The sequence below is a fragment of the Mustela lutreola genome, chromosome 17 (genome assembly GCF_030435805.1).
Source record: "Mustela lutreola isolate mMusLut2 chromosome 17, mMusLut2.pri, whole genome shotgun sequence".
NCBI classification, from domain to species: Eukaryota; Metazoa; Chordata; class Mammalia; order Carnivora; family Mustelidae; genus Mustela; species Mustela lutreola.
This window is the reverse complement of record NC_081306.1, coordinates 8,311,285-8,336,668: the sequence shown is the minus strand read 5'-3', so window position 1 is coordinate 8,336,668 and position 25,384 is coordinate 8,311,285. Positions and strand designations below refer to the sequence as shown.

At 45.9% G+C, this 25,384-nt stretch overlaps 3 protein-coding genes across 6 annotated transcripts in view; 1 reads left to right on the top strand and 2 right to left on the bottom strand.

The window, feature by feature from the left end:
* The window catches only part of ACSM5 (acyl-CoA synthetase medium chain family member 5), a 110,161-nt gene that overhangs the window by 15,759 nt on the left and 69,018 nt on the right, over window positions 1-25,384 (top strand). The gene's annotated exons all lie outside the window — the stretch shown is intronic.
* Window positions 2,553-17,558, bottom strand: UMOD (uromodulin). 3 transcript variants are annotated; one of them, XM_059154668.1, is made up of 11 exons: window positions 17,362-17,558; window positions 15,684-15,881; window positions 13,510-14,286; window positions 13,305-13,412; window positions 11,706-11,914; window positions 10,546-10,694; window positions 8,398-8,643; window positions 5,504-5,666; window positions 4,821-4,902; window positions 4,047-4,088; window positions 2,553-2,887 (listed from the first exon to the last, which is right to left on the bottom strand). In XM_059154668.1, exons 2-11 carry the CDS (start codon window positions 15,775-15,777, stop codon window positions 2,826-2,828), a joined length of 1,932 nt encoding a protein of 643 aa, XP_059010651.1. In that variant the 5' UTR covers window positions 15,778-15,881; window positions 17,362-17,558; the 3' UTR covers window positions 2,553-2,825. The 3 variants fall into 3 exon arrangements, with proteins under 3 accessions (XP_059010651.1, XP_059010652.1, XP_059010650.1); XM_059154669.1 differs by having other exon boundaries at window positions 15,684-15,817; XM_059154667.1 differs by lacking the exon at window positions 17,362-17,558 and having other exon boundaries at window positions 15,684-15,913.
* The window catches only part of PDILT (protein disulfide isomerase like, testis expressed), a 40,668-nt gene continuing 38,549 nt past the window's right edge, over window positions 23,266-25,384 (bottom strand). For both annotated transcript variants that reach the window (XM_059154672.1, XM_059154673.1), the window contains 2 exons: window positions 24,991-25,086; window positions 23,266-23,594 (listed from right to left, as the gene is read on the bottom strand). In XM_059154672.1, the coding sequence (XP_059010655.1) occupies window positions 23,361-23,594; window positions 24,991-25,086 (330 nt within the window). In that variant the 3' untranslated portion in view covers window positions 23,266-23,360. The remainder of the gene's footprint in view (window positions 23,595-24,990; window positions 25,087-25,384) is intronic.

Genomic DNA, 25,384 nt, shown 5'->3' with positions numbered 1-25,384 from the left:
ATGCACCTGGTCACCCAAAATGGAAACCTACCTCCCTCCTTTCTCCCTCAGTCACATTTCCAGTAATTGCCACAACTTGTCACTCAGTTTTCAAGGATTTCTTGAATCTGTCTTTCCTTCTTGAGCCTTATTTCACCAACCCTAATTCAGGCCACTGTTATCTTATGAGGGTGATTTTAACAGGAGCCTAGTGAGTCTCCTTGCTTTCATTCTTTGCCCCTCTTTGATTCTGTTACCTCTCCTGCAGCCAGATGCCATAGCGTCACCTCTCGGCATGATCCCCCACTCCCGTCACTTCGTGCTTCTTGGGATTTGACCCCTGGCCGCACCCCTAACCTCACCTACAGCTTCTCCCCAACACATTTGATGCTCCATCCAATCTGTGGCTCTCAGAACTCTTCCCCACCTCCTGACCTGTACATGTGCTATTCCCTCTGTCCAGATCATATTGTGCCTGGCCTCCTACCACATATTTAGGTCCACCTCTCCTAGGTCCACATATTCCTAGGTCCACCACCAGGAAGACTCCTGAACACCACACACTTGCTGGTGCATCTTTTCTCTGCTCCTGTGCCTCTCTGGGTTGATTCCAGTCCCACTCAATACCTACTAATCGATCTGCCTCTGAAGGCTGTAAGGTCTTTGTGGACAGGGATCCTGTCTGCACTTCTAACCAGCACCTAGTAAGTACTCGTTGAGTAAACAAATGCAGAAAAAAAAATAACATGTATGCTTCAAAGCCTCTCCTGTGAGTAATGCCTCAAAATTTATGGCTATCCAAGTCTTAGTGAAACCTTGCTGGGAAGACACAAAATCCTGCCTCAGGGCCTTTGCGCTTGCCTGTAATGTTCTTCCTTAGATATCCCCCTGGTTTTTTCCCTTACTTCTCTCAGTTTATGCTTATCAGAGAGACTTTCCCTGAGCATCCTATATTAAATTGCACCCCCAAAAGCTCTATTCTCTTCCTTGTTTTTTTTCCCAAAGTGCTTGTCTCCACCTGACATTTCACATAATTATTGTTTAAATGTATTCCCCCTTTTTAAACATGAGCTCTTAATCAGGAAGCTCTCTGTTTTGATTACTTGCTGTTTCTATGGTGCCTATAAAAGTGCCCAGCATTGAATTTATGTTTATAATATCTATTGAATATTGAGCTGAATACTTAAGTGCTAAAAAGAAAAAAAAACCAAGAAAGTAAAAAAAGGAAAAGGAAGGGAAAGGAAAGGAAAGGAAGGGAAAGAAAAGAAAAAAGGAAAGGAATAGAGGGACAAAGGGATTAATTCTGATGTGTTTTCTTCTCCCTGTTTCTTGCATTTGGCCCCTGTTTTTATTTTTCCTCATGTTCTGTTGTACCTGGGTCAAAGTGAATCTGCACACAATCCAGCCAGGCTCTACTAACCATAGACAGGGCTGGGCTCAGCACTGAAGTTCTCCATAAAGCTCTTCTGTAAAGGCAGCAGGTTTAGGGATTCAGTGCATGTCTGCGTGTCTCCCTGTGAGGTCCTGTAACTTAATATACATATCCCCATAGTCCCTGTTTGCTGATACACACATGTGGTTTTCCCTGAGATCAGAAGGCTCTACTAACGCAACAGGACCTTGGTATGTCCTGGAAAGTCACAGCCGGAGTCCTGGAAAGCAGCTGGTGTCAGGGCAGACATTTCCCATCAGCATTGGCTTCCACTGACCTTGACAAAGAAGTCCAGAGCCCTTGAAATATCTGGGTCTCCTGGGCCCAGTAGCCTCTTAGTTTTTGATTGTGCCGTCAGTGAGCCTCCTGAAGGCCCCTCTTATGAAGCAACCCTGCCCAATAGAGGTCATGGGTCTGCTTTCCACTGCTACTGCTGTTGTGGCTGTGCACGCAGGCCTACATCTTCTGGATGGAGAGAGACAAGTACAATGGAGGGAGGAAATCCCTGGGATAGGTCATACATTACCTCTAAATACTCTGAGACTTATGAAGATAGGGACTGTGTCTGTCTTATTTACTCCTGTCTCCCCAGTACCTTTGGTGAGCATCTAGAGTATACTGGATGCTCACCTAAATGTTTCTGCAAAGCTGAATGGACCCTGTGAAAGCATCGTTTTTAATCTCTATTATAGAGCGGCAGCAGCCCCCAGTTACACTTTCTATTTCTGCCATTTCTTCCATGCCTGCCACACTTGTAATCCCCATTCAAGTTCTCATTTTCCTGCCAGACTGTATGCTCCAGGAAGGGAGGGATGGTGTGTGGCTCATTCCCTGCTGTATCCCCAGCAGCTAGGACAGGGCTGGCACATAGGAGGTGCTCAGCAAATATTTCTGAGTAAATGGATGCATGGAAAAATGAATGAAAGAATGGATGGACGAAGCTCAGAGACATTGTGTATTTTATCTGAGGTTGTACGCCAGAACCAGTTGAAGCCAGTCTCTCCAACCAGGGTGTGAGCACCATGAGTGCAGGGATGCAGTCTGGTTTCTTTCACCACACGATGCTCAGCTCTCTGATTAGGTCTTACATATACACGGTGCTCAATCAGTCCTTGTTGAATGAATGAATGACTTCAAAGACTGAGCTTTTAAAATTATAATTATTTTGCCATACTCTTCAAAGAGACATGGAACCTTATGTGCAGACACATCATAAGTCCCATTTTGAGAGAAGGCAGAATTTGAAAATAGAGAATATTTTGCAGCAGTGAAGATTAAAGTGGGTGGGGTGGCGGGGAAGAGGGGCAAGCTTGACTGAAGTGTGAGCTCCCTTTTCTGTGGCTGGAGCACTAAGCTGCATCATCCCCAGCCATCAGGAAATGAAGCCACAGAGCACAGGGTTTCCAGCTGCCAGTCACTGAGACATCAGGGTCAAGGTGGCCCACAGAAGCAGAGGCAGCCAGACCTTCAGGAACCCTGCAAAGAAAACAATTACAGGGCTGCTGTTACCTTTATACAGAACTAACATAAGATGCCACCTTTAGACTGACCAATTAGGAAAGGACACCCTCTCTGGGCTGATCATTTAGAAAAGGCAACCTTTTTTTTTTATCTGCCCTGAAAACCAATTAGAAAAAGGTTCTACTGGGGTGGAAAAAGAAAAAAAAAAAGTGCCCTCCCAAGTGGACCAGATTGAAGAAAACAGTCTTTCCTCTGACACTAGGATTGGTAGCCCCTCAAAAGGACACTCATGTGCAGTGCCCAACCTACTCAACCATCCTTGGTGACTTTGGGATAGTCACAGAGGATGAGCCTCTTAAGAACATCTTGAATCTTCAACTCCAAGCTCACTGGTGAAGGGTTGGCCTAGCTCAGGTAAAACACTAGGTTGGTGTAATGACTCCTTCAGATGTAGATGCCAAGAGCTGAGAAGGGCAACACTTACATGAATTCACTTTTCATTCAGATTTTCAGACAAGTCAGTGTCTGTGAAAATCAAAGGCCATAAAGTGCCAGCTCTCCCTGGCCTCTGTGGTCAGAGAGGCAGAGAAACAGAGCTTCTTGTTTGTCTAGTGTGTTCATCCCAGAACTAAGCATGGTCCTTGGCATGTAGTAGCACTCAACATCTATTTGTCACCTATTGAGTGAATCCTACAAAAGGTGTTAGAGATGAGTCACAAAGATTCAGGAAGTGCCCAAGGTACAGATCTAGTGTGTGCATGTCTACAGGGTATAAGTTTGTAGAAGTATGTGTATGTCTGCCCTTGCAAATATGCGTGCGCGCAGCTGCAGCTCTCTATGCCTCTGTGTGTGCAGATATGAACATACGCATGTGACATGGTGTGTGTGTGTGTGTGCGCACAGACATGTCTGCATGATGTCCATCCTGGTGTTCCTGTCTCTGCATGCCTGTCTTTGTACGCCTGTCCGTGTGCACATATGCACTACTGTGGGACAGCACAGGTGTATGTACCTATATGTACAGCCCCAGGACCGGGCATTTCTACAGATGCAGTCATCTCTTCAGAGCTCAGGCCAAGCAGGCCAGGCACTCCAGCACATCCTGGGCCCACATATAAAAGCCCCTGAGGAAGGTTCTAATGCAAGTCCTCCTGAAATGAGGATCTGAACTTACCCAGGCTGCTAGAAGCAGCCGTTGAGGCTACTGCCTGGACATCTGTAAAGGGAAAGAAAAGGATTAGTGCAAGGAGAAAGCATGCAGATGGCAAGAAGCCTGAGGGATATACCTTTAGTTTGCTCTCCTGTTGCAGCTAGAGTGGTCTTTCTGAATCTGGATCAGATCATGTCTCTTCTCTGTCTTGGACACTTTAGGAGTTCCCCACTACTTTTAGGAGAAAGGTCCCAAAGCTTAGCAACAATGATAAATTCCCACATGGTCTGGGCCCACCTGTAGCAGCTCATCCCATACCAACCTCTTCCTCTTTACAGCCTTCCTGGCCTTTTCTCAGTTCCTCTAGCAGGCTGGGTTACCCACCCCCTCACTTCTGCCACCACAGGCCCTTTGCCTATGCTGTACCCTCTGTCTGGGGTTCTCTTTCCCTGACCCCTCTTTGTTAATCCTTCCTCAGTCTGAATAACGACTGCTCCACTGGTCTATAGGCTACATGTGAACCAGGTCTGTATCTGTTTTTGCTCACCACAAGATTCCCACCCGCTAGCACAGGACCTAGTACACAGGAGGTACAAGAACAAATTTGTGCAATAGAATGATTGAATGACTAGGAACTGGTAAAAGGCAGGCAGCTTGTAGTCCACCTTGCCCTCACAGAATCTACTTGCTCTGGTTCTTCAGAACCCAGTAAGATCCATGTGCCAGGTTCTGTCATCCCTTCTCATCTCCAGAGACTATTCCCCACCAGAAACCTGAGGGAGGGAGTGGCTCTCTTACTTTTCCGTGTGATGGGACCCAGGTTCAGGACATGGGTTTGGTCTATGATGCCCCCACCGCGGAATCTGGTCCTGGAGCAGGTCTGCAGGAAGAGGGCAACAAAGAATCCTTTCCATGAGGGAGACTGAATGTGGTGCTACCATGGGGAGTGGGCTGCACTCCTTACAGGGGTCTCCTCCTGCCTCAGGCTGGGGTTGAGGATGGTCTAGGGAGTTGTCAGGAGATCTGTATACCTGGGCTCATGCCCCACCTCTGCCGTTCATTAGGTGTTTGATCTTAGGAAAGTCACTTAAGTTCTCTGAACTGCTCTCCTCATATAGAAAAGGGAGCTAATAAAATGTCTCCTCTTTAGTTACTGCCAAGAATTAGAAAGTTAACACAGATAAGGTGCACCTGGTACTTTAAATTGTCAGCTTCTACGATGAGAACACAGGCTTGCAGACAAACCAGAGCATTTACCAGCCTGTCGCACTGTGCTGATCCCGCCTGATTTCCCAACGGCCTAGGTCTCCTACCTGGCTCTGCCCACCCCATCTTACTGCACATTCTGTTTCTGGACTAAAAGAGAAACACAACAATAATGTTTGTTTTCTTTTAGACCTTGTGGCCAAATGTCTTTGGTTATGGAAGACAGGTGAGGGGGAGATCATGGCAGGCAGCCTGAGTGAGGAAAGGCAACTCACAGGTTTGCATTTTTCAGTAAAGGTGTCACAGAGATACACTTCACAGTGCAGGTAGACCAGGTCATAGTTCCCAGCAAAACGGAACATCTGGACAGAAAATCGGCCCTGAGAGGACTCCCCATTCTCCACCACCTGGATGGTTGAGTCCTTAGTGCGTGGACATCTGGGAGGGTTAAGTCACATAACGTGGTTAGTTAAGCAGGCACTCTGGGGCCAAACCTCCTGGATTCAAATCTCACTCCACCACCTATTAGCTATGTGTCCTTGAGCAACTTAATCTCTCTGTGCCCCACATTCCCCATCTGTACACAGGAAATACTATTTGTAACCCATATCATAAGATAGCTGGGAAGATTAAATGAGTTAACCTTTCCAAGAGCATACTGCAGTATATGACACATAGTAGATGCTATCTATCTATAATGCATATATATAATGCTGAAATAAAATATCATCAGCACAGGGTTGAAACTATGCTATAAAGTCAGCACCTCTGATTTCCCAAGAATTGAGATTCAGGATCATTACCTACCATTTGTTGGCTACCTCCTGTGTGCCCAGTTCTAATGATAACAGTGGCACTTATAAGTCCTGAGGGGCAATGACCAAAAGGCAGAGTGTGTGTGTGTGTGTGCGTGTGTGTGTGTGTGTGTGTGTTTATGCACGCATGCCCATCTGTATAATTGCACAAGCAACACAGTTGCACCAAAACTCAAAATTGCACATGCAGAGATCATGTGTGTGCTGGGCTGGATCAGGATACAAGGGCAGGCACACTGGGTGTTTTCTCTGCTTTTTTACATGATTTGTTCAAAATTGATTTAGGAGAGGGTCCGAATGCTCACTACACAGAGGAAGAACTGAGAAGGGAACTCTCTGCTTTGTGCAAGCCATTCAGATCTTTTTGTGAAAATGCAGACTCCACTTGGCACAACGAAAGCCCTGAGGTTCAGGGGCCCGCGCCCTGAAGGCCCCATGCACGCAACCTAAGCAGGGCATCCAAGTTTCCCCTCCTGCCCCTCGCTGTCTCTCCAGTCGCCTCTTCCTTACATGTCCTGAGATGTTTGCCACCTTTCCTGGACTAGTGCTTCCCAACCCAGCTCCCACACCCAGACTAAAACACAGGCACACCCAGGACTTCTTCCTGCTTCCTTTTCAGAACTTTCCAAGTGTCCCACAACATACATACTCAGTGTTTTTACTCAGGTTAAAAAAAAAAAAAGTTTACCGATCCCTGCACAGTAGGTATTTATGCCCATTTCACATATGAGGACATGAATATTTAGAGAGATGAGATGAATTGTGTCTCCAGACTAAGAAATAGCAAAGTCGGGCGCCTGGGTGGCTCAGTGGGTTAAGCCGCTGCCTTTGGCTCGGGTCGTGATCTCAGGGTCCTGGGATCGAGGCCCGCATCGGGCTCTCTGCTCGGCAGGGAGCCTGCTTCCCTCTCTCTCTCTCTGCCTGCCTCTCTGCCTACTTGTGATCTCTCTCTGTCAAATAAATAAATAAAATATTAAAAAAAAAAAAAAAAGAAATAGCAAAGCCAAGATGTGGACCCAAATCTCCATGATGCTCTAATCTCCATCAGTGCCCCTTTCCAAATTTGCTTTTTTGGTCTTACCTAGAAACCACCTTTGTGTATATTTTTCTTTGTTTCCCAGCATCTGTGCTATTATAATTTACTTGCTTTGTGCATTAAATATATTTACATTTTTATTGGAGAATACATCTATTTTTTAGAAGAATCTTTAGATCCTGACCACAGATAGCAAACCAGCATCACTTGCCATAAGCACAACATGGGTATTTATGGATAAATGCAAAGTAAAACAGTGCTATTAAATTTTAGTTAGCTCCTGTCACAGCGGAAGGCCCTAAAGTAGACTTCTTTCTGTTGCAGAGGGGATTAGCAATAACAGATATATATGTCAAATGAGCACCCAACTGATACTTTTCCCTTGATGTAACCAGACAGATTCTAAGAACCGAAACAGGAATAGGTCACTGCCTTTTGGGGATGCTTTTTCTGACTATGCTATTAAATAGCATATGCCCCTTCCCTTTCCCTGCTTTGGGTTTTTCCTATAGCGCCCTTACCACTGACATGCTACACATTTCATCTTGTTTAATTATTGGTCCCCCCTCTTAGAATATCAGCCGCATGAGGGCAGAGAGTTTTGTCCTTTCTATTCACTGTGCTGTCCACAGACCCAGGCACACAGTAAGCTTTCAAAAGACTGCTATTGTGATTTGAATGACAATGTGAATTACTTCCTCTCAGTGTGGTCAACGGTTCTCCAGTGCTGCTGGAGTGGAAAGTAGCACACCTGTGTCCTCCCTTTTACAACTGGTCCTAACTGTGTCTCTAGCTCAGTCCTCCCAGCCAAGTGCCAGCTTGCCCCCTACCCTGGGTGGGTGCACCTTCCAGTCAGGTTTCTTAGTCTTTTCTTGAGCCCTGGACACCTGTAGCCTTCTGGTGAAGCCTCTGCCTCCCTCTTCAAAAATAATGTTTTAAATTCATAAAGTAATGTACCTAAGGTTATAAAGGAAACCAGTTCAGCTGAAGCATAGTTCTCAAGATATTAGAGCATTTGATATATGCATTATATATTTACATAATCTATTCTATATAAATATATTTACAAAGATATATATTTGATAATATATTAAATAATTTCTAGTAAAAACTCTAATACTCTAGTAACTAAAAAGTACTGACGTGTAAATATTTTCACGTGTCCTGCTAATACTTCTATGGTTTGTTGCCCGTGTTCATAATGGCTGGTGATGCCAAATTTCAGCTAGAGGTGATTGAATATAAAGATGTACTTTCTCCCAAATCCAAATCCAAAGGCTGCCTCCTTCTGCCCCAGAATTCCATCCATGGGCCTTACCTATCCTGGATGATGAAATATTTCAAGGGGTCTGTGGCGTTGCCGCTGGGTGTGGCATAGCAGTTGGTCATCAGCAGTGCAAACCGGGACAGGTCACCCCCATCCAGCACGGTGCCCACGTAGAGAAAGGCCTCTGTGGCCAGGGTCACAGATGAGCCTTGGTAGGGCTCTGTGTAGGTGGGGCTCTGGAAGAGTGCCATCCGCACGGTGAACATGCCTGTCCCACCCACGCTGATGTTCAGAACGCTGTCGGGGGAGAGGGGCTGGTGAGAAAACCAGAGCTGAGAACAGCAACAGTTGGGCCACCCTTTCTGGTCTGTGGTCCCAGGTGGTCCCTGGCAGCTCTGTGCGTGTTTATCTAGCAGAAGGACTAGAACCCACCAACCACTGCAATGGCTGCCCACTGTGATGAGCAGACATGGTGGGTCACCTCGGGATCTTGTTGAAATGCAGGTTCTGGTTTGGTAGGTTCAAGTAGAGATCAAGATTCTGCATCTTTAACAAGCTCCCGTGTGATGCTGATGCTGCTGATCTAGAGACCACATTTTTTGTAACATGTCCACACACCACCCCCCCTTGGTGGCCCTTGCCTTCAAGGAGTCCAGTAAAGAAATTCTCAAGGGAGTCACCTACATTCCTTCTTTGGTCTCAACCTGGGACAGTTAAAAGGGATGGCTGTGAGTCCTACCACCTAGATCAGAGTTCTGGCTCCACCTATAGCAGAAGGTGGGGGTTTTGTAAATGGGTTGTTTTTAACCACATTGAAAACAGCTACACTAATGAGACTTCACAGGATGAGCCAATAAAGGACACTGTAAGACTGATTCACTAGGAAATAAGGCACATGATAAAAGCTCAGTAATACAGAAGTCCATTTTGCAGGTGAGAACTCTGTTATTGGTTTGGACTCAGATTTGGACTAGGGCAAGATTTCCAGCTCAAATCAAAAGACATCTCCATATAGGTATGTTGTTTCCTGAAGTCTCTCAGGCCTGAGACCTGGCCACATTGCTCGAGGGCATTGCTTGGCCAGATGATGCTCCACCCAAAGGCAGACAATAAGCAGCCTTCTTTCCCCAAGTCAGCCACACACTCTCATCAGTACCTAGTGCCCTTCCCTGAGTCTGGTTGGCCCAGAGAACATGAAGTCATAGATGAGTTGCGTATTGAAGGTCATGGTAGAGTGAGGGCTCTAAGCATGATGGCCTGGGTTTGAATTCCAGCTCTGTCACTTATTAGACTCTTAACTTTGGACAGGTTACTCAGTCTTCTCTGAACCTCAATTTCTACATCTGTATAATGGGAGTAATAGTAATAATAGTAGTAAATACTTACACCTCTTAAGGTACTTTAAGATTTCAATGAGATGTTTCCTATAGAGCACTTAACACAATGTCTGATATATAATGAGCTCTTGATAAATGCTTGTTATAGTTACAACTATAATTTTTCCAACATTAGCATCATTGGCCTGTGATTCTCCCTACTCAGAGATTTTCAATTTTATTTAGCAACAGGACCCTTTGATTTATTTATTTTTTTAATAAATCTCATGTGGCACCCAATATGGATGGAAATTCTTTGGTTCACTGTGCAGGCATCCCCAGACATACTTCCTTAAAGACCCTCAGACTCTAAGAGGCATAATTTATAAATCCTTCTTTAATCAAATTCCTATTTATAGAGAAGAAGGGAAACTAAGGTTCAAACAAGGCATATGAATTATTTCTCATATAAAGAGCAGGTCTGAACCTACAGTCCTCCCTCCTTCCATCTGATCCAACCACTCCTGCCCTCTGATAAGCCAGAGGCCCTCATAGTTAATTCACATATGCCAAGCACTGTTGTGCTTCTAAGAAAGGCAGTACGAGTACTTTTAGGTCCATTTCACAGGTGAGAAGACTGATATCCAGAGTGGGGCTATCAACTTCCAGAGCTGGAAAAAAACACATCTGGTTAGTATGTGACAGAGCCTGGATTTGATTCTGGGGTCCTTCCTTCCACACTGGACTCCTCCATTGGAAATACTGCCTCCCAGCCCCCCCGACCCAGCAACTTATGGCTGGTGGTTAACAGGGAAGCTGAGGACCTAGTGGTTAAGTGGTTGTGGGGGTAGAGATGGCCAGGGGCAACCCTCTCTGGCCATACCTGACTATTGGCTGCAGGGAGGTCTTCAAGCTGACTTTCATGTCCAGGGGATAGGAACATGCAAAGTTGACTTTGATGTTGCGGTCACGAATGATGATGTCATCTGCCAGGTAGAGGGTGTTGCTGTATGTGGCATGGGTTTCGTTCCTCTGTATTGGGGGGTGGGAGTGGGAGAGAAGGGCATGAGAATCTGAGTAGGACTCAAAACCAAAGCGGTTTCTCTGGCCACCTGTGAGTTGCCCTCCCGGCTGTTAAAATCAAAAGTTGGGACAGCAGCCATATATGAACCAGGCCCTGAGCTAAACATTCCTCCTGCATGACTGCATTAGCTCCTTCATGACCCTAAGAGGAGGGCAGCTATCTCCCTGCCTCATCATGAGGAGATGGGGGTTCACAGAAACAGTAACTCTTGAGTAACTTGCTCACAGTATGTGGGATCTAATAAGCCTGGGCTCTTCAAATTAGATCATGTCTCCTCTCAAACACTAAAAAGACTTAAAACCACGTCCAGACTCATTATTAATGCTGGAATTTCAGAGGCTGTGCTAAGCAAATAACAATTTAACAATTGATTTCTTCCTTTTTTTTTTTTTTTTTTTTTTTGATCTTCTTTCTTTTTCTTTTTGGGGGATGAGGGAATTGGAGAAGCAGTGTTCTACTCAAACATTGAGCTCCGGGTCCCTTCTGAGGAGTTTTCTGGAGGAGAGGTCCTAGTTCTCTGAACACTAGTGATGCAGACCTTGTCTTCAAGGACCATTCAAGACAGACAGACAGACTGAGCCCAGTGCTGAATAGTGCTGAGCCCAGTTCAGGTTTCTGAACCTGCTGGCTGAGATGACGCACTGCCCAGTCCAGGCCCTTCTCTTCCCATCGGTAAAATGGGGAACTATCATCATGGATCGTTCTCTTTATTGAAACTTACATTTACTAAGCACTTACACTGTGCCAATCACTGTCCTAATCATTTCACACACCTTAACTCCTTTAATTCTCTTAACCCTGTGAAGTAAGTACTAGTATCATTATTCCATTTTATAGTTGAGGAAACTATAAACATTTTATAGCTGAGGCACAGCTGGGCTCATATGACTAGGAAATGCTAAACCTGGGGCTTGAACCAGGCAGTGCTCTAACCCTGTCCCATGTTGGCCAGGACATACCATCATCACCGTCCCACAGGGGCCATCCCTGGCTGGGGTCACCACAGATATCCAGTCCCGGTCACTCCTCTCACTGAAGCCTGAGCACTGGCTGTCACTCAGGGACATGAAAACCTGCTCAAAGCCCAGGCTCTTCAGCTGGCACTTGCTCAGGGACACCTTGATGTCATTGGCTCCACACTCCAGCCTGCGCTCCAGGAGGGAGGGATCTGAAATCGGCAGGGAAAGCAGGATTGGAAACTTGTAACCACAATTCAGGGTCCAGCACATCCCCGGGGCCCAGGCCCAGCTTGTCGGGCTGGCCATCAGCTCGGGACACTCAGACTAGCTCCTGTCTCATCTTGCTGTGATCTCCTCTCTCAGAGGGACGGAGACAAAAGACTGGATTCCAAGCATCACTGCATGGATCCAATTGGCCAACCATCAGCTCCATATTACCCTAAGTATGGGACTGTGTACAAAAAAGAATATTCTGGTTGTTCACCTCCCAAAATTAAATACACTGAATCTCAGTAAAATTAAACAAAACAACACACACATTAATCTCATTATCTTTCCATCCTTTTTGTATAATCCACACTAGCTACTAATGTTTTTAATGCTATACACTTGCTAATTTCCCTTTTAAAACAACAGAGTACAGACATCAGGCTCAGTGTTTGGGGCACACAATGACATCCAGCTGGATTTTGTTTTAACTTTTTAAAAATTGAAGTATTACACACCTGCTGGGATTTAATAATTTTCTATCATTGTATTCATTTTTACTGTTACCTTCTATCTAAAGTGTTACTTGCCACAGACACAGCAGTGACCATAAATGTCCTGTTTATTTAAAAGAAGGATTTAACCAGTTTAAAGAAGAACAAGTTAATAATAAAAATTGCAGTCTAGGTAGTACTTGGAAAAAACAAAATTGTAAAATTAGTATTTGGATGTGACTAAAATCATGACTGAAGTTTGGGAGATACTAGCCTGCTTCAATCATTGTATGTATGGGGAAACTGAGGCTTGGAGACCCACAGAGCCCTGCTTGTCTCTGCTGGTCAGTGGAAGGCCCAGCCCTTGAAACTGTAGGCTGGTCACCAGTCCTGTGTTCTTGTGCTGTAGAAATAGGGCTTGGGCAGCCTTAGGCCAACAAGTGGCAGCCACCTGTGCTGTAGTGTGGGAGCCCCAGAAAGAAGCTGGGGGCAAGGAGGTCCCCAAAGCTCTGGGAGCTTTGGGGTCTCCTGGTTTTTTTTTTTTTTTTTTTTTAATTTTATTTCTTTATTTGACAGAGAGAGATCACAAGTAGGCAGAGAGGCAGCAGAGATAGAGGGAAGCAGGCTCCCTGCTGAGCAGAGAGCCCGAGGCCGGGTTCGATCCCAGGACCCCAGGATCATGACCTGAGCTGAAGGCAGAGGATGAACCCACCGAGCCACCCAGGTGTCCCTGGGGGTCTCCTGGTTTTAACAGATATAACTGGGCCCACTTTTTACTCGGATGGGATAATATACAGCCCTGCATCATCTTTACATGTTTCCAACTCACACATAGAAATCTGTCCCTCCCTCAGTTGCTGACATTTTCAGCACGGTGGCCTCCTCCCACTGGCCTCACCAGTGATGTTGAAGTCCTGTTTGCACTGGCAGCCCCATGTGCCATCATCCGATTTGCAGTCCTCTTCTGCACTGCACTCCTCACATGTCCCCATCACGGAGCTGGGGTCTACGGGATCATAGACACAGACGGTCAACAGGGATGCTCCCTGGGCTCTTGTGATGCCCACCCAGGTCTGGAGTGTGGGGATGGGGCGCCCACTCACCTGTGCAATAGGCCAGATAGCACTCGGGGGGTGCGGTCAGGTTGTAGACATAGTAGCCACCAGCACAGGCCTTCACTTGGACGGACGTGTCCCACAGGCAGCAGTGACCACTCCAGTGTGCGCAGGCTTTGCGGTTCACTATGCCCTCGTCACTGGACGGGTGCGTGCCGTTGAGCCACATGGTTGCGGCCGTGTTGCAGTGCAGGACCGGCACGCAGGTCTCTGCCAGGCGCACACCACCTGGCCCCATGAAGCGGTACCAGCCACTCAGGCCCAGGTCACAGGTGTAACCTGCCCCATACTCTGTGCTGCGCCAATACTCATCTAGAACGTGGTGCTCCTGGCATGGGTCCACGCACACCCGCGTGTCACCCTCGTGCACACAGTCCAGTCCCGGCCCACAGGAGCCCGGGGAGCACTCGCAGTGCTGCCCGTCCCCCAGGTAGCCCGCAGGACAGACACATGAGTAATTGCCCTTGGTATTGATGCAGGTGGCTAGGGGGTGGCAGTGGTTGAGCCCCGGCTGGGCGCACTCATCCACATCGGTGCACCCCAGCCCAGGCGTCAGACGGAAACCTGCAGTGCAGGTGCACAAGTAGGAGCCCAGCGTGTTCACGCAGCTGCTGCCCTCGGAGCAGTTGTGGGCCCCAGGAATGACACATTCATCCAGGTCCGTGCACAGGAGGCCGTCGCCCGTGAAACCCGCCTGGCAGGAGCATGTTGTAACAGTCCCGTCCTCCATGCAGGTGGCATTGCTGTGACATTCAGAGCAGCTTCCTGTGGACAGAAGAGCCCAGCTTCAGTGTGGGGGCAGCGGGGCCAGTGGTCACTCACAGTCCTCCTGCATCCCTCAGGGTACCGTATTCTTTAAGATTTGGTCCCTGGATGAGTCTTTCGAAAACAACTAAACACAAAACTCCCCCAATGATTCCACTGTGCATTCTTCTGTGTTAAGCATTGCTTCAAACTGTGTCTTCTTTCAAAATATCTACATTTCCACATTCAGAGGAATCATACAGTTATTGACACTTGGTAAGATTTAGGTAACCCTGTTGCCCCTTCCCCACCTTTGAACATTAATTTCTTTTGCCCAGATCTTCTCTGCCTCCCTTCTGAAGACTTCGCCTACTCTCCCTGAAAGGGGCTGTCACACTTTGTGTGATGTTCTCCATGACAGTAAAAAACAATGAAGATAACGAGCTGTCATTTATTAAGCACTTATTATATGCTAGACATTGGGATTGTGCTTTTCATTCATTATCTCCTTGAATCCTCCCCAACGGCTCTGTAGGATTGCTTTTGTATTTACCCTAATTTTAAAGATGAGCAAACTGGGGTTCCAAGGGTTTAAGCCACTTGCTTTGTTGGTAAGGAGCAGAGCCAGGACACAAACCTAGGCAGCAGGACCACAGAGTATATGCTATTAACCTCTTAATCATGACACTGAAATGGCATTTACTGTGCCCCAAAGTACTCCAACTCAGGGGAGAAGCCCAGCTCCTTTCTCCAGGGAGAAGCTGAAAGCTAGGAGGATAATGCAAGACCAGTGGAATGACCTCATAAGAGTGCAGGGGGATGGGGCACCTGGGTGGCTCTGTGGGTTAAGCCTCTGCCTTCAGCTCAGGTCAATATCTCGGAGTCCTGGGATCGAACCCCGCTTCGGGCTCTCTGCTCAGCGGAGAGCCTGCTTCCCCCACCTCTCTGCCTGCCTCTGTGCCTACTTGTGATCTCTCTCTGTCAAATAAATAAATAAAAACTTTAAAATAAAAAAAAGAATCCAGGGGAAGGTGTTTGGGAGCTACTTAGGTGTGTTCAGATCTCCAGTGGGGTTGAATATGTTCTTTCCCTTCCAGTAAAGTGCTAGGGGACCTTAGTGTGTTCTAGACTCTTGCCTCTCAGTGTGTAATCCAAGGACCACAGCATCAGCTTCACCTGAGAGCTTATCAGAAATGCAGAATCTCAGGCCCTAGACAGGGCCTACTGAATCAGAATCTGCATTTTAGCAAAATTCCCACCTGAGTCCTATATACATTAAAGTATAAAAAATGGGTTTAGAATAAATCAAATACTAAGCAATATAGGAGAGGGAGCTGGACCTCCTCTGTGGACAGCAGCATTGTTCCCTGCACACACACATGTATACATACACAGACATACACATACACCCCACTTACTTGCTTCCGAGGTGTCAATGAATGAAGCTATGATGACCCAAGAGGTTACCGTGACTACCGTCCACACTGAGGTCAGGGAGGAAAGTTGCCCCATTCTTTCTGCTCTTCAGAGTTACTTCTGGTCTGGGGAGAACCTGCCCAAAGGCAAAGACAGGTTGATCCCTTGGGATTTCCTCCCTGTCTCTGATGCCTGGAGTCCTGTGGAACAGAGATGGATGGGGTGATCTTACTTCCCCACAGTGTTTTGAGAGGAGTGCTTTGGTCATGTACTGTACAACTCCTGAAGATGCCATTTATATGAACTACAGCAAGTGTACAGTGTTGGGGCCCTTGCTTTGGTGGTTTTCCCATCTGTGACCCCACCCTTACTCCCACCCACATACTAGCCTCTGCTTTCCCAGGCTCAGTGCATCTGGAAGAACTGAGTCTCATTTGGAACAGGAAGCAGCAAGGTGGAGTCCTGTGTTCTGGACTCACCATCTTATTGGAGGCAGCTTTGGGTTTTCCCAGCCCACTCCCGATCCCCTGCTGGGATACTTACAACTTGCCCAGATCCATTTATCCATTCAACAAACATTTATGGAGTAGCTACCAAGTGCCAAACGGAGCTACAGTCCAAGGAAAGCATGAATAGGACAGGCAAGAGCCCCAACTTCATGCAGCCCATATATTACAAAGTTGCTTGAGATATGACTAATTTTCACAGTGGATTTTAGTGCTTCCAGAGCAGTTGCTTATTATTTCACTCAATTGGTTAGATAACCCTAGATAGGTATTATTATTGCCTCCATTTTTATAGCAGCAAACCAGGGGAGTAGATGGTGGTTAAATGTGTGGGACCTGGAGGCTGTCACCGGCATCTAAATCCCTGTTTTACTAATCACTAACAATGTAACACTGGGCAAGGATTACAGTTTGCTAAGAATTCATTTCCTCATCTATGAAATACAGATCATTGCTTTTACAAACTGGGTGCCTAGGATGTGCCAGGCTCAGTATGAAGTCCCTGTGATCAAAGAACTTGTGTTCTGGAACTGTATTTTCCAAGCTTTTGTGACCACAGTCTGTTAAAAGGAAAATATCTTTTGCCATTACGTGATGTAGGTGCCTGTGTGTATGCATGGGTACACACATGGTGTACACACTTACACAGACACACCAAATGTAAGTTTTATAAAATTCTTAACTACTGTATGTATTGCTTGCTGACATAGTTGATAACATTTAATTAAAAGAAAATTTTGGATATAAACCACAAACGATTTCATGATCTACTAATGGGTCATGACCTGTACTTTGAAAACACTGAGGCAGATGATAACTGACTGCATTTTATCATGGGGATTAATCAAAGCAGGGCCCGGCATATAGCAAATGCTATTATTGTTCACTACTCTATCCCCAGTGCCTAGTACCTGGTAGAGATTTTGCTGATATTTGTTGAATGAATGAAGAAATAAATAGTCATTGTTACTAGAAAAGCACAGCCTCAAAGAGAGGGAGATTGACCAACCGAAGACAATAAAGCCAGTAGTCAGCAGAGGAATGACCCAATCTAGGACTGACCCAGGAGTCCAGTCTCTTCATTTAGTTCCCCTCTCTCCCAAACAGAAAGGGAATCAGCAGAGAACTAGGTGGGGAGAAGTGGCTAGGAGAAAAGAGCCGTAGATAGCCTTACCTGAAGCCAGAGAGACAGAATTAGTCCATTGACGAGTGTTTGCCTCCTATATATCCATCTGCCCCTGGTTGGCAGTCTCTCCTCCAATTATTCTCTGGTTCTGTTTCTTGAGATTGTTTTCTTGAGGGTGGAATGTTTTCCCCTTTGGGCACAGTACTTTCCTGTCCTAGGATGTCAGATTGTTGTTCTTTTTCCTGACACCCCAAATGATTGACATTGGGGGTCAAACTTGTGCCTGCAAATATAAGGCCTCAATTTTGTACCTTTTGGCATAAAGAGATTCCTTAGTTAGAAATTAACTGGAAAAGCAATGCCAAGGTACTAGGCATTTTCTTGGTCATTGAGAAGGACAAGGTGGACCCAAAGAGCCAGGCAGAAGCATGTATCCAAAGCCAGGGTGTGCTAGGGCGAAAGAGAGTTTTTATTGACCCCATTAGGACATGCACCTGTGGTCATTTGGGGAGAGCACCCTGCTAAGGCACACTCCATCCTCATGAGCTCAGCAAGCTCCTCTATGGTCTGGACATGAGCAGGAGAGGAGGTATATATGGCTGAAGGTCAAAGCCAGAAGATAATTCAGACATCAGACCAGACCCATTCTCTAAAGTAAGAGATCTAAGTTTCCATGAGGATAGGCCCCCTAGGGAGGTGGATAACTTCCAAGACTAAGGAGACTGACTTTTGAGTCAGTCCATTGGGCTCCCGATTAGCCATTTATTGTGTGCGAGAGGACTCATTTCTTTAATAATCTTCCTGAGGTCATTTTCGTTATCTGTAAAAGGAAAGTACTTATCTCTTAAAAATTGTTATGGTGGTTAAAGGAGAAGATGGGGAGAACAGAGGTGGTGTGACGATTCTACCTGTCAATACTGCTTTGCTGATGTATAGTCACAAGGGTCAAAATGGCAGAGCCTGGGCTCAAGCCCATGGGTCCTGACCCAGTCCCACGTAGATGGCAATCCTTTCTAAGAGTCAGTCCCATAGAGAAAAACTTAATGCGTGTAAACTTTCTCATCCTGTCATTTAGTAGTAGGGTAACCATCAGCACTATACAGTTATCTCCTCAGGATAATTCTGTAGGATTGAAATTTCTGGGTCAAAGAGGTGGTGTGGTTTTTTTTTTTTTTTTTTAATATATATTTTGTAAAGATTTTATTTATTTATTTGGCAGAGAGAGAGCACCCAAACAGGGGAGTGGCAGATGGAGAGAGAGAAGCAGGCTTCCCGCTGAGCAGAGAGTCTGATGTGGGGCTTGATCCCAGGATCCTGGGATCATGACCTAATCCAAGGCAGACCCTTAACTGCCTGAGCCACTCAGGCGCCCCAAAGTGGTGCAGTTTTAAGAATTTTGATACCTCTTCCCAAAGAGCACCCCAGAGAGAGATTTTTTTAAATAACTAGTTTAGGAGCACCTGTGTGTCTCAGTTGGTTAAGCGTCTGACTTTGGATCAGGTCATGATGTTGGGGTCCTGGGATTGAGCCCTGTGTTGTGTTCCCTGCTCAGTAGAGAATCTGCTTGTCTCTCTCCCTCTGCTCCCCCGCCCCACCCCCTGTGTGTGCACCCGCTCTCTCTCTTTCTCATAGTCTTTTAAAAAAAAATAATAAACTCATTTAGGATCCTACCATTGTACACTTTCCTTCATCTCTGTCAAAAAAATTAGTGAGAAATCTCATTGCTTACTTTGGCATTTCTCCAACAAAAAGGGAAATCATGATCTCTTCCTTTGTGTGTTATTTTTTTTCTGAACTGTCTGTCCTTTTTTTTTTTCTTTTTCTTTTCTTCTATAGGAATGTCCCTGCACCACCACCCCCCCCACCCCTCACTTAAGAAGAAAATAAAAGTTCGTAATATTCTTTTTCTCTATTTTGGATGGCGAATATCCCAACCAATATTTTGGTTGGTGCATATGAGGCCCTGTCTAAACTAGAGTCTGGTGTCTTTAAAGGATTAAAATGGAGGCTCGAGGTGGCTCCTGGAATTGTCTTGGCAAAGGCTATGGGCAGGAATATGGGGCGTTTGGGTTGGAGACTAGTAACCACATTTTTCTAGTTTTGTATTTGATGCTTGTACATCTTGGGGATTTACTGACCCTGGAGGGATTGTCCCTCTCAGACTAACTAATTCCTAGAGATTGCAAACAGCTGGCTAGAGATCTGCCTTTCATATGCAAATGAACCACCCAGAGCCCAGCACCCACTCCCACCCCCCAGCCCTCTTTTGCTGGGGGCTCTTACACTCAGGGCCACTATTCCCCTGCCCTCATCACCCCAGGGCCAGACACCAGACAACCAGAAGCATTTCCTCATCCCAGGACCTACTGAAATTATTCAAACTATCCATCCTAAACCTGGCTGCCCTGCTTCTCCTGTTCCCTCCCATGGAAACCACAAGAAAGGTTCTTGTTCATGGCTTCCCCCCTCCCTTGGCCTCCTGAGTGACCTTGGTGCTTCTTCGTGTGCCCCCTCCTCTTGGGATCTGGGAATCTAATCAACTATGTTTTCAATGGCATTCATCTTCTCATCTGTTAGCCTTGCCATATCTGAATAATAATAACAAAACTACATTTTAAAACAACAAGCATCACCTGCCCTCAACACAGCTGGAGCATCCTGTGTTATTTCTCTATTTGGTTGTTTTTCCAATCTTTCTTCAAAACCCCTGCCATCTCCCAGCCCCACACATTTAATGACATTATGGCATTCTCCCTGGAGTTACTAAGCATTGCCTCCCTTCCTGTCCCTGGACTCATCTTCCGCATCTCCTCTCCTGCCGTGATGAGAGCAGCTTCCTTCTCCCTGGGCTGATAACCTTTCTCCCTCACCTTCACCTACCCCTTCCTCCTATAACTCCCTCTTCTCAGAGGCACTGAAGTATTCTCATCTGCTCATCCCATTTTTTTTTTTTTATTTTTTTCTGCTAGTCCCCTCTGTAGATACCTTCCTTTAACCCCACACTCCCTCCAGCCACCATCCTATTTTCCATCCTTTCATCGCCAAACTTCACAAAAGATTTATCTGCACACTTTCTCCTCAAATTCACACTGATACATGTCCTGAACGGCCAGCTCCATCGACATTGCTCATGAAGATCACTAAAGACATCCATGTTGCTATTCAATCACTTTTTTTTTCTTTATCTTAACTTGCAGAAGAGTAGCCAAAAAATATTTGTGAACAAACCTTACTTTACTCAGTTTATCAGAAGTTTCCATCTTCTTGGAATGCTCTTGCCCTCTTAACTTTTAAACACTGGTAAGAAACTTATCTTAATAATCTCGACAGCTGTTACTTACTGAGTGCCTCTCTTGGGTCAGAAACTATAATGATTGCTTTTACATTTAGTGTCTCAGACAATGAGGCCCAGCAACATGTTCCCAAGAAGATTGTAATTCAGAAATACTGAGTTGCTTCCCTGAGATTACCCAGCTAGCCCGTGGTAAATCCATACTATAGCCCTTCATCTTCTTCAGATTTTCTCCTATGATGCATTGCACTCCTTGGGGTAAAAAGCATTCTGTGCTCAGCCATGAGAGATAAGTGGTTTCAGGTCTTTTTTTGAGGGACTGAAGCTAAGGTGTGGAGAAATTTGAAAAACTGACCAAACAGAATAGAAAGGATTTTTGTGAGAGTGGTGTATGCTAGAGGGGGTAGAAAATGAGCCAAGGGAGACGACTCTCCAGACAGAAGGGTCATCCCTGGCCTTACCTCTAACTGTTTTTCCCAACCTGAGCCCCCACTTCCCAAGGCCTCAGACAGATGCAGGACCTGCAGGTAGCACATGCATTCTCTGGCTGGGGGCCAGCCGGGGACTCTGTTCCATGTGATTTATTCCTTGCAGCCTGCCCCCATGAACCCCTCCTTTGACCTGCAGCCACATAGCCTTAAGGCTGAGGCAGGTGAGCCTCACACCGTGTCCTGAATACTAACACCTGCCCCTGTCGGGGCAGTCTGGCTCAGGTGAGTTCCAGGCTGTTCCCTGCTTCATCTGGATGTGGACAGGCCAGGTTTAGGGGTGGGAGAGGGAGGCCCAGGAGCTGGATCCAGAGGCTTGAAGGAATACAAACAGCCTTTCTCTGAGATGATAGGTGGGAAGTGGAAAGTCCTAGACGATTTGTAGAGACTTTGGTCTGTAAAATAATATCCTTTTTTTCAAGAGGAGCTCTGTTATCACTTGGCCAAAATGTTACAAATCAGCCGCATGAATCTGTGGTCAGCTGGTGACTTTCTAGTATGTCTTTCCTAATCTCCCAGCAGCTGTGAATGGTTCCTGACGTGACAATAGGGACCTTGCAGTATGATTTAAGTTCAGAGAATCGTGATGTAAGGTTGTCTGGGCAGGCCCATGAGCTAAGGAATGCAGTCAGTCTCCAGCAGCAAAAGGCAAGTCAAGGGATTCTTCCACAGGAGACCAACTCTGATGACACCTTGATTTTTTTAGCTCAGTGAAATTGACTTCTGATTTCTGGCCTTCAGAGCTGTAAGAAGTTTGGTTACTTTTTGAGCCACTAAATTAGTGGCTATTTGTTAGAGCAATAATAGGAAGCTAATACAGAATCTAATTTGTGTCTCTAGGCAACACTGTCAGCACCTCCCCCTTCTGGGATGACAGTGAAATCATGTATCTCAGAGATGGGGTGCTGCCTGATAAGAAATTTCATTTGATCTATGGATACTTATTTACTAAGCATCTAGTTTGTCTAAGCAGTGTTTTAAGTATTGGAAATACAGTGGAACAAAATACAACAAAATAGCTGATATATCAGCTCCCCAGGGACTTACCCACCAGTGGGGGAAGCAAGTGGTATATTAGTGCACAGCAAAATAAGATGCTTTCAAATATTGGTATCTGAGAAGGCCTCTTTGAGGTGGTGACATTTGAACTGAGGTTTGAAGGATGAAAAAATACATCTGCATGAAGATCTGTGGGAGTGTGCCGCGTGTGCATTTAGGCAGAAGTAACAACCATGAGGAGAGACAGCACTTAAACTATTCAAAGAATAGACAGGAAGCATGGCTGGAGCCTAGAAAGTGAGAGGGAGAGAGGAAAAAGTAGAAGAGATCTGTGGGGCCGGAACTTTCCAAGCCTTGAAGGCATATTAAGGAGACTGAATCTTACTGTAAAAGCAGTAAAGATTCCATTATACTGTTAAAACAGGTAGTGTTGCAAGTCTTCAAGACTGTGGCTTTTTAAAAGATAATTTCAGCAACTTTATGGAATATGGATGTCCGGTGGGCAGGGATGTACAGAGTAACAGTAGAAGCACACCATTCCAGGAGACTTCCAGGGCTGAGGATGGTAGGAGGTGGTGGAGGGGAAGAGCGTGGAGTCATCCTGAGATAAGGGGGTGTGTCGCTGGATGGAAGGGGGTGGAGCCAGTGCAAGTGGGTGGAGTCACCAATTGGTGGGGTTTCCTTTAGGGTAGTGAAGGAAGGGACTTGAGCATTATGCTAGCAGTTCGGTGCTTAAGAGTGAGTCACTTATTGAGATATAGAAGACTAGGGAGTTGTTTGGGGCTGGATCTCTTTCTTACTGTGTCAAAATGAAGCATAAAGAAATCAGTCCCCACCCTGGGGACTCTAACCTAGTGGAGGTAGTGTGTGCATAGTGGTTAAATGCAGTCTCTGGAGTGAGTGTGCCTGCGATCATATCTCAAGGGCTTCCTAACTGTGTGATCCTCACTAGTTGCCTAATGTCGTTTTGCCTCAGTTTCCCCATATTTAAAATGGGGATAATGAAAGTGATGTGAGAATTGCATGACTGAGCAGCATGTTGTAAATAATCATTAATTGTTGCAGTTACGGCTTTGCTCGCAACCCTGTACGAATTTCAGACCAAACAGCTCTTCTAAGGCAGCCCCAACCAGGAAAAAGAAGCAATGAGTAGAACAGGGCCAAAGACATTCAGGAGTTTTTAATCATCCAGCTTCCACCCACCCCAATGATATATAATTTTTTTGGAGTAGATTCCCCTTAGAAAATGGCTCTGGGCTTTGAAGAAGCTATAGTTCTTCCTTCACTTTTGGTTTCTTCTCTTGTTTTGGAGGTCCCTTTGGCTTAGCCACCTTCTCCTCCTCCTCAGCTGTTTCCTTCTGTCCAGCTGGCTCTAATAGCACTGTCACATTCTCCAGCTCGGGCAACTTCTGGTCAGGTAACTCTTCCTTGATAAAAGGTACCTTCTTTTCCTCAGCTAATGCCTCCTCTTCAGTCACTTCACTTTGTTCAACAGACAACAGCTATTCAAAAAAAGAAAGAAAGAAGGAAAGACATAGGATAAAGAAATAAAGAGGCAAGCAATATGTGATAATTGTGATTGTAATTACCAGGCCTTCTTTTTTGGGAAATACCCAGAGACACATACTTGAGGATCAAAGGCCCATTTGGCTCAGGTGAGGAAATTCCCAACCATGGGAACCCTCTAGAAATAGGGCCTTTGGAGAGCCCCGTTTCTCCACTTGCAGGCCACAAGTGTGGGTGCCCCAGGTCTAGCTCCAGGGCTGGATATATGACCCAGGCCTTTCATGAAATTCCTAGCCAGGACATTTGCTAGGACTATGAAGAAATAGATGCCTTCTCTTCTCTTCTTCTCTTCTCTTCTCTTTTGTAGAGAGAGAGAGAGAGACCACCACACAAAAGCAGGGGGAGAAGCAAGCTTCTCCGATGAGCATGGAGCCCAAAGCAGTGCTCCATCCCAGGACCCCGGGATCATTACCCAGACAGAAGGCAGAGGCTTAACTGACTGACCCACCCAGGCACCCCAGGTGTTTGTTTTGTAAGCTGGAAGGATATTAGCTTAAAGCTGTGAGGCCATCTTTGACCCTCCATGGGGAAGTGACTGTTTAAGAATAAAGCCAACATAGAGGAAAGCAGAGATGGGGAGACAGAAAATGAGTTTGAGCCCCTGGATCCACCTGTGCCTGATGTTCTTACCAGTTATATGGATTAAGTTCCCATTGTTGCTTAAACCAAAGAGTAATGTTTCTGACATTTGCAACTGAAAGAGTTCTTTTTTTTTTTTTTTTTTTTAAAGATTTTATTTATTTATTTGACAGAGAGAAGTCACAAGTAGATGGAGAGGCAGGCAGAGAGAGAGAGAGAGGGAAGCAGGCTCCCCGCCGAGCAGAGAGCCCGATGCGGGACTCGATCCCAGGACCCTGAGATCATGACCTGAGCCGAAGGCAGCGGCTTAACCCACTGAGCCACCCAGGCGCCCCAAGAGTTCTAACTAGTATAGATGGCACCTTCTTGCAGATGGCCTCACTGAGGCCTGGATGGGATTGGGGATTCTGAGAGGATGGGGATGGTTATCCAGCCATCAGGAAAATAATGCCAAAGAGCTGGATCCTGTCAAGACATCTGGTTACCAACTCAGGAACGGTGGACCCAGGGAAGCAGCCTTAGGAGACCTCACAGCCTTTCCTTCTGTTTCTAAAGTCTGCTGTTTCTGCTTCCTTGCAGTAAGTGCCCTGGAAATTAAATCATTTAGAATAGGTGGTTGTTCACCTGTAGTCAGTGATCTCCAGAGAGCACAAGATTATTGGACTCTTGACACATTCTTCCCTAGTTAATTGAGTTCTTGATGAGTTCTTGTGTGGAACAGAAGGATGCTGGGTATTGCCGTTTTTGCCTTACCTCCTCCTCATCCTCATCCTCGATCCTTGTCTTGATTTGACTTTCCAGGAAGTCAGAAAAGCCCCTCAGGGTATGTTCTCCTGTGTACAGTACAGCCTAGAAAGAAAACAGAAGAAGGTCACAACAGTAGCCTCTTCCTGCAAGGTATTCAGGGATTGCTATGTAGGATAAATCCAGGGTCAAATTCCTAACAACCTGAGTACAGTGAGCAGGTTCCTTAGCCTCTCTGAGGCTCTGTTACTATGGCTCTAAGATAAGGGTAATAAAAATTCCTCCGTCATTGGCTCAGGGACTTCAGAGCCACACTGTCAGGGCTCAAACCCTGTGTAACCTATGACCCAGTTTTGGTATCTAAAATGTACAGATGATAACATTACCTATGACATACGTTATT